Source organism: Aulonocara sp. 'chitande type north' Nkhata Bay, linkage group LG6, assembly GCF_057382095.1.
Source record: "Aulonocara sp. 'chitande type north' Nkhata Bay isolate Kocher_YH1m ecotype deep benthic linkage group LG6, A_spYH_male_GT1.1, whole genome shotgun sequence".
In the NCBI taxonomy this organism is placed as follows: domain Eukaryota; kingdom Metazoa; phylum Chordata; class Actinopteri; order Cichliformes; family Cichlidae; genus Aulonocara; species Aulonocara sp. 'chitande type north' Nkhata Bay.
The window spans coordinates 37,788,311-37,797,454 of record NC_141349.1 but is presented as its reverse complement, the minus strand read 5'-3'; the positions used below and the strand labels follow the sequence as shown (position 1 = coordinate 37,797,454).

The window sequence follows — 9,144 nt, the reverse complement described above, 5'->3', positions numbered from 1 at the left end:
AGAAAAAAAATAATATATTATTCTGTCAGTGAAATATGACATTTTATAAAACTGTGTGAACAATACCATAGAAGTCACTTGTGATTAGGCAGGCATATTAGATGACAAGCTGTCATTTCACTGACTCTTCAGATTGCAAAAAACAACCTAGTAATGACCACTTCCAGTCGGTTCCAGAATTCATCATGACTGATTGAAAATTCTGGTGGTAACATTTTAATCAAACTATATAATTTCATGAATTGTAGCATGTCAGCAAGTGAAATGCCAATAATTATTAGTCACTCCTTTATTTTTCTCAAAATAGTGATGTACACTGAGCATTTATGTACATTATTCAACGTAGAATGACTCTGAATGATACTGAGGCACAGACTACAAAGAATAAGACACTCAAGTTGACCAAAATACAACATTGTCAGTTTAAAAACCATTAAAAGCAACAGACAAATTCAAAAGCATTGCAAAAAGTAAACTGCCACATCCTCATTTTTAGCTATACTTGTCAAAATCATTCAGCAGAATTAAACCTTTAAAAAACTGCAATTCGAGCCTTTAGTGTGTGGGTGAACTTCAATATATTGAATTGTAAATTGCATTGTCTTTTACATTAAACAATTCTTGACATGGTTTTATTTCTTCTAATGCAACCTTTCAATTCATGCCTCATATGAACTATTGCATCTGTATGTTCCAACACGTTGGTAGGTGAGATGGAGCACATTTGTGATACCTTCTCACTTCTATCTGCATGGACATTTGCAGGCATTTCCAATAAATCCCAATAAATGTTTTGTTATCAGATCATCTATGATTGGATTCATATTTAAGCAAATACTGTACAATTTGGAATATGCTAGGACCGTGCACAATTAGAACACTGACCAATATTTAATGGAATTGTTCAACTTGGTAAAAAATGGATTTGTTTCTCTGAGTTAGACAGAAATATGTCAGTCAAGTAAGTTACCATCAGCATGTAGGTAGCTTAAGATAACTCCAGAGCACTGACTATAGCTCCTTTATTACACAGATGTGAAAGTGGTATTCATCTTTTGATCTGTTTGAAACAAATGTCTGCCTGTTCATTTAAAGATTATAAGACTACTCCGTGTTATTTTTAAAAGCATATTTGTGACATTTAAAGCAAGTAAAAACATCAAATCCCTGGTCACAGAAAAGTAGATTTTTGAATGCAGCTTAAGTTCGCACAAAAGAATTGGCAATAAAGCAACACTGTACATTTCATTGGCTTCACCTTTTGCTTCATGTCTATTATGACTGGACATAACAAACTGTTTACAGTGCTTTAGTGGCATAAAAGGTCGACAGCAGTTGGAAGCTGTTTGTCTGTACGTAGTGCATTGATTAACTGTAACAGCATGAATTCCATTTCAGTGAGTATTTCTGCAATCGCTGTGTGGTATACTGTATGGTGTTGCTTCATTCTTCTTTAGTTTCCCCACTTAACACCATTTAAAATATCCAATAGCTTGGTGGAAAAAGGCTGTGAATTTATGTGGGTTTTTAAAATGGGAATTCACTCATGTCTTTTGCCCCCTGGAATCAGAGGACAGTCAGGGGGCGAAAAGAGACAAAGTTGAACAAAAATCTGTTCTATCAAGTCACCCAGTAATTCTTGTTACATGTTGTCACTAGAGATTAGGGAAGAAAAGTGTTTGCCTTTCACTGAGCATTAGAGAGTAAAATACAAAGCACTCACCACTACAAAAGAGTACTAAATGCACATCTCAGAATAGATTTCAAAATATTCTCTTTCTGTATTGTGAGTTTCTGTGTGAGAATACAAAAACATGTCTAGCTCACACAAATAAACAAAGATGAATTTACTACCCAAGGAAAAATTGCACTGTAAGTGAGTGTGAGTGATTTACAAATAGTGCATCATATGCTAACAAAACTATACTGTATTAACACAAGGGATGGATGTAATGAAGTGACACTTTAATAAACTGCCCTGAAAAGTTAAGTTTTCAGTCACAGAAAAGTTCCGGTAGTATTAATTTGTCGCTTTAATGTCATTTCAAAACAGTAATGTTGACTGAGTATTTTTTCCAGTGTCTGGTAAATCATTCCTATAGTTTAAATGAACTGCCACTGACAGACTGGGTTGCTGTGGAGAAGCAGAGATTGGTAAGATTTGGCCTGTAAGGCAGGGTTAGCAGAGGTATATTAACATTTTGGTGCCTACGTATTCTGTGTTCTTCTGTCTGCAGTAAATAAACCTTATAAAGGGCAGGCGATGTATTGCAGGTTTTCTTGATTGCTTAAACACTATAACCAATCTTTTGAACTAAAATTTCAAAACCATAATGCTATTTTTCAAAAAGCACACCCATTTCCTTGAACTATAAACACTATTCCCCTGCTTTAACACATGAGTCAGATGTGGGGAACTGTTACTGCAAAACTCTACACACAAATCCCTACATTTTTCAGTGCTTATACCATGTGGCCATTTAGAAAGCGCTTGCATTCAATAATGTTAACTTAAGTCAGCACAGCTTGAGCTCAATTAGCACACAATTAACCAAGTGGAAACACTACGAGTCAAAATTTATCACACACCAATCGGAAACTCATTCAGGTTTGAAACAATGGATTCAAAGAGATGCAAAGGAAGAGGTTGAGGAGGAAAAGGAGGTCTAGGACACCAAGGAGGAGGTGGAGGAACATAATTGGCCATTGGGCTATTGTAAATGTACCTGGTCAGCGTGGAGGGAATGTCACTCTGTGCGCAGCCATCAGCCAACGAGGGGTACTCCACCGCCATGCCATTCTAGGACCCTATAACACTATGCTTCTCCTTGCTTTTCTTGATGGTCTAAGACAACATATGTTCCAGCGGGACTACAGTGAACCAGCACAGCCAGAGCAGCCTCACTATGCTGTTGTTTGGTGTAATGTCAGCTTCCATCACACTGCTCTGGTTCATGACTGGTTTACCAATAACCCAAGGTTTTCTAACATCTTTCTGCCTGCATACTCTCCCTTTCTAAACCCGATGGAGGAGTTATTTTCGGCGTGGCGGTAGAAAGTGTATGACAGAGAACCTTATGTCCGTGTTCACCTCCTCCGGGTCGTGGAAGAAGCCTGCCTATACATATCAGTAGATGCATGCCAGCGGTGGATCAGGCATGTGAGAGGATTTTACCCCTGCTGCCTGGCCAGGGTCAATATAGCCTGTGATGTGGATGAGATTCCCGGACCTGACCCAGATCACAGACAGGATGCTGCAGGTGGAATAATGTTTTTGCTGTGTGTTGTACTGTATGGTACATGAATAAAAATGTGCCACTGTATTAGGGCTGGGCGATATGACCCAAAATTCATATCTCGATATTTTTTAGCTGGATGGCGATATAAGATATATATCTCAATATTTTTTTTAAAGTTTTAAGTTTTAAGTTAAGAACAAAAAGAGAGTTCTAGTCACACTGTGTCCCAGATGTCACACGGGCACTTTTATTTACATACAGCGTAGATGTACATGAAGAAATTACTCAAAAATAAATTATCAGCATTTATTAAATAATCATGGTCCATAAATAAAAGAAAACAATGTTGTTTTTGTGCATAACAAAAAGCTCACAATTGTGCAGTCAAAATGTAAACTAATAGACGCTGAGCGTAATAACAAAGAGACAGATTTCACAGCTGCACCACGTCTCTGAACAGGTGCCATTTGTGGTCCTTATACACACACAGTACGTATCACTCCGCGAGGCTCCTCCTCGGTAGCCGTAATCCTCCGACAATCCATCAAGTGGTGCAGCTCCGTAGCTTAGCAAAGTCATATTAAAACATTTTTTGACAGATTGCTGAGTGCTGTGTACCACATAAAATCGGTTCGCGTCAGTAAGCACAACCAGAATTCATACATAAGGCGCACTGTCGGTTTTTGAGAAAATGAAAGGATTTTAGGCCGTGCAGCTCCTCCGGGCTGCATGTCGTTAGCGCGGTTAGCTCGTTAGCGTGGTTAGCTCGCTAACACGTTGACACCGTCCAGCCCCACGCACGGGGCGATCCGAGGTAACTCGCTAACGGAGATTTTCCGCTTTCATCTTGTCATTGCCTGCAGGTGAAGCTATGGGGGAGGGGGAGTTGTGTTCAGTGAAGGAGAGGCGAGGCAGAGTAACGTTGCGTAGAGACAAAAGTGGACGAAAGAGAGGCAAACCTGCGGCTCCACAAGTATAATTATAACGTAACATAGGCTATATCGATATAAACGATATTGTCACATCTTATATCTCGTATGAAAATATATCGATATTTTTCAAAAACTCGATATATCGCCCAGCCCTACACTGTATGTACATTGGATCTTTTGTTTTCATGATGTGAAAAGGTTTTTGAGGGGAAGAACCACAAGCAACATAACTTGACAGTTTTTGAAATATTGTTTTCAATTTATTGCACCAATGTGTAAGACTATGTTGTAGTGTGTGTGTTTTTGAGGCCTTGTGTCTGATGTCTGTGGACAAAGTTTGGTTTTTCAGCAAGAGTGAATGGTTTTGAGTGTAGAGCTTAATTTTGACCTGAAAATACAATTTTCGGGAAATTGAGTGAGACGTTATGGATTTGTGTTTACTGGATTTGTGTTTACTGAGAATACGAGCCATAGTTTCAAGAAAAGTGTTTAAGCAATCGAGAAAAACTGTAATATATATTAGACTAATAGCTCCATTTGTAAAAGGAAGAGTAATAATGAAGGTATAAAGAAATTATTTGGCTTTCTTTGTTGTAATGAATCAGATACAGTCAGGCTGTGGGAAATTATAATGGGCATTTTCACCTTGAGGGGACAACTATATAAATAAAATTGAGTTGAATTGAAATTTTAAATCAAATTTCAGTTAGCGAGGGAAAATGGTATATTTATCTAAAATGAAAATACTCAGTAGTTTCACACCTCAGATTAGTGAAATGTATAATTTCAGTAGATCTCAGTGAATTTGCTAACTCATTAAAAAATCAATTTCAGCTTAACCAGATTGCACTGTAAAATGTGGATTTATTTATAAAATACAAAGAACAAATGCATTACAAGAATACACCTGTAAAACCCTGTACTATATATGTAACTGCTGAAGTTGTTTAGGTAAGACATCTCTAGAAAACGGAGTGAAGACAGGATGTGTAAATTCTAAAATTAAGAGAAAAGAAAAGCTGTAAGGGAAAGAGTGAATTCTGATGAGACGTGACGCTCAAATGGTGGCAAGTAAATGATGTGGTGCAGCAGGGATACAGAAGAAAAGTGCATCAGTCTGACTTTCTACATCATTAACTACTACATGTTGCTTCAACTTCCTATGTACCTGTATGTATGTTGTAAGCTAAAGAGGAACCTTCACAGGGAAAAAACACATTACCCCAGCTATATACCAACAAACGTGTAATGAGAGGGGTAAAGGCTGGGTACTGATCTATGGTGATATCAATTCTAAATTAACTTGAGCTTGTGTGTCTTCACATAAAAGTACAAGAGAGGCTTGTGTGGTGCAGGTCTAATTGTGTCAGAATTTCTACTGTTAGTTTTTATCTGTCAGTGATGATAGAGAGCAGCCTTACGTAAAGTCTTTTGACACGGCTTCAATGAAATTGGGAGCTGACATGAGAATAGTGAAGGTGCAGATGATGGAGAACAGCGAGAAGGCCACCAGGCATAACCGGTCCACGACTGCAGCTGCAAATTTCCACTCGCTGCAGATTGCCTCCCCCTCGTCCTGCTCTCTGAAGCGATTCGCAATGTACTGCACTTCTTCCAAAATCCGGCAAATTTCGGGAATCTGCTCCAAAAGCAAAGTCCGTGTCTGGTCTGAGTGGATGTCAAGCTGGGAGGTACCGTTATGATGATTCCCTCCACCTCCATTTCCACCACCGCACACAATCACACCTGAATCAACACTAGGTGGAAACACAGGGTTGTCTGTGCCCATTGAGTGGTAGCTAAAGTATAGGTTCATGTTTCCATTGGTTGTTGTTGCCTGAGTGGATGGCTGCCCTGGTATGGTGCTCATCTGAATGCTGGTGGTGCTAGTGTGGTGAGCAGGAGAATGGGAGTACTTATAAGTTGAAGGACTGGTTGAGCTCACTGGAGTTTTGCTTTCCTCTCCAGGCTTCTTCATACGGAGGAACCAAGCGCACCAGTTGAGAAGAAAGACTCGGACCTGAAAGAAAGAAATAAGAAAGATAAAGATTTAGCTGGAGGAAAGAAGGTGGAAAGATTGGATTGATATGTTAATTTACACTGGAAAGTGTTCCTTAGACTACCATGACCTGGATGACAGAGAATCTACATAGACAGTTTAATTGACACTTACCAAAAAAATAGTCTAAAATCTTCTAAAATGACTAAAGCTAGCAACAGAATTGAAACAACAGTTGGTATGATTTCATCCTGAAAATTTCTATTTCTTGCATTTATTTGGTGGCCTACCAAAAAGGCAAAGCTTCTTAAGAGAATGAGAGCAGGACTAAAAGGAAAAAAATCAAAAGATAATAGAAGGATACATCAGAAATGACTTGTTCACAGCCACTCTTAAAATGTTGCCTCAAGTGGTAAAGGGTTTAAGAAAAGTTTTGCAGAGTATAGTTTTAAAAAGTACCTTTAATCATTGTGTAAGATCTTGGTGTCATGTCCTTACACAAACAAACTCGAAAATAAAATGGACTTATACTGGCTCAGCGGCTGTACCTCTATGCATTATGTTAGAGCAGTGGTTGTCAGGTGAAAAATATGATGTGAAACTAAGGAGAGTCAATTTTTTTTTTATGTTTTTTTTTTTTTTACTAAACAAAGAAGGATCTGTTATTGTTATTGTGCTAATGATGCGTACCCTTTTTGTTGCAAGAACTAACCTTTTTCAACTTCTAAAGAGGGGCACATCAAAGCTTGGAAACAGTTTTAGAGAGGTGGTTATTGAAATAATACTGTAATTAAATTGTCTCTTTTTTCCCCTTATTGAACTCACCCATTTAGGCATTTTTCCTCCGTGGGGGTCATGGTGGTGGAATTGCAGAACCAGAACAGTTACCACCACCGACAATCCCACAATCATCATGGTGCTAGCAAAATACTGAGCTGAAGAAGAATACGAACAAATCAGTATATTGCAATTTCAATAAAGGACACATGGCTTGTTAGTAGATATTGTAGTCTGTTACTGAATGATTTATTTATTTAAATATATAAGTGAAATGGTCATTTTAAAATTATTAGATTAGAAAGCATCATCACTGTCACCAAGTAAGGTAGCTGGTTGATTATTCAGTGAAGAAATGATCCCTGTCAACAAATCTAAGGTCATAACACCCCAGGGGCGGTTAAGAGGATGACTAACATCTTTTTTGTTAATGTAAAATGTAGCCAAAAGACATAACAGCCTTGGAGGCACTGGAAGACACACAGGGACATAAAAATGCATATCCTTTCCATGTAGGAAAGCATGTTTTTCAAACACATTCTGATGCAGCTGTGATGTCAGCGATTAAGTAGAAAGGCGGGCTAATGAAATTATACGTTTCCGTGTCACAATATAATTGGAATTGTATGATAACCTCTGATAGTAAATGTCAAAGACATTTTTGTCTTTTATCTATTATCTCTGATATACAGTATCTGTAGTGTGTTAAACATCTACTCTAAAAGGCGTGTTTTCTCTTGGCTTTGTTTTACATCACTGAGCTGCCAGATGATGCAGGGCAGCAGCCCTATCTGCAGCTTCTCCTCCCTTCTTAAAGTCTGCTGCCTTGTCTTCCCCTGTCTGCATCAGTATGGTCTTATGCAACACAACTGTTTATCTCCTACGCTGAATATAATCTTCACATACTGCATCAGCAAGCAAACACCCACCCCACACTCTTTAGAACCCGCCCACAGCCACAACATATCAGTCCATCTGTGCAAAGAATGTTTTCTGCTACAGACTGCCCTGTGATGTGAGTATGAGGCATAACGATCTATTTTGACACTCTAACCTATTGTAGCCAACTGTCTCCTGGGTAAATTATTCTTTTCATCCAGCAACTTTCCATGGTTTTCTCTCTGAACAGTAAATTGAGAAAATAAAATCTCCATACTGACCCACCAACCTCACTGTGGCACTTTATACCTTTTCCACCTTTTGGGCAAGTCATGATATATTATAATTTTCTTACCTATTTATTGTAAAAACAATTCCATCAATTAAAAATAAACTAAAAATAGCACACATTTTAGCTCTTGGATGTTTGAAAATGGAAATATTAGATTGTGATTTAAATAACATTTTCTAGTGTTGGCATCCATAACCAATTTAGAATCACCAATTAACATCCATGTCTTTAGGTGGACACCAGAGTACAGTCTCTATGCACTACTGTGTAAATGGACTTGGTTAACTGATTATCAACAATTGCAATTGCTTCTATTAAAGCAGAAGTTTTAGCAGTTGACTCAGCAAATGAAGTGGTATGATAAGACCCTAAAAGAACTCCCCATAAACCTTGCAAAGAAGATTTCTTCACAATTATTTTAGAGACTAGTGAAGTCATATAGAAAACCAATCAGTGCTTCAAGTTATTGCTGCTAAATGTTGTTCTACAAGCCACTGAATCGAGGGATGTGCATACTCAGACTGCATAGGTTCCTGTGAAAACCTTCACAATTCACAATTGCTTTAATGTTGTTTTTAAACCAACAATTAAATAATTATCAATAAAAGCATTACGAGGAGCTGAATATTGTCTTACCAATTAGAGGAACTGAGTCTGAAGTGGCAGGCATGATCTCTGCTACCAGTAACATGAACACTGTCAGAGACAGCAGTACCGTTATGCCTAAAAAGGGCAGACACACATTAGATACATTATTTCATCAAACATCTCTATTGCTGTTAAATTGTGACTTGAGAGAACTCAAAATAAATGCAGCTGGTTGTCTTCAAAACAGGTGACAAAAGCTATGAATTTATTTTTGGAATATTTACTATCTTATCCACCGTCAAAGGAGCACTGTCTCATTTCTATTTAGTGCAGCCCTGTCTCACGGAATGGCATTTTGAAACAAGCTGGCATTTTCAGGTCCACATGATTATCTTTGCTGCGTTAACAGTGGTGCTTTTGTTCATCTGCTAAGGAACA

The 9,144-nt window shown here is 38.1% G+C and overlaps 1 protein-coding gene across 1 annotated transcript in view; it reads right to left on the bottom strand.

Annotated features, from left to right (window-relative positions):
* Positions 1-288: 288 nt before the first annotated feature.
* LOC147328449 (neuronal acetylcholine receptor subunit alpha-7-like) overlaps positions 289-9,144 on the bottom strand; it is a 48,124-nt gene continuing 39,268 nt past the window's right edge. The window contains exons 8-10 of the mRNA XM_086296827.1: positions 8,755-8,841; positions 6,996-7,105; positions 289-6,191 (exon numbers count right to left, since the gene is read on the bottom strand). Of these exons, the coding sequence (XP_086152953.1) occupies positions 5,589-6,191; positions 6,996-7,105; positions 8,755-8,841 (800 nt within the window). The 3' untranslated portion in view covers positions 289-5,588. The remainder of the gene's footprint in view (positions 6,192-6,995; positions 7,106-8,754; positions 8,842-9,144) is intronic.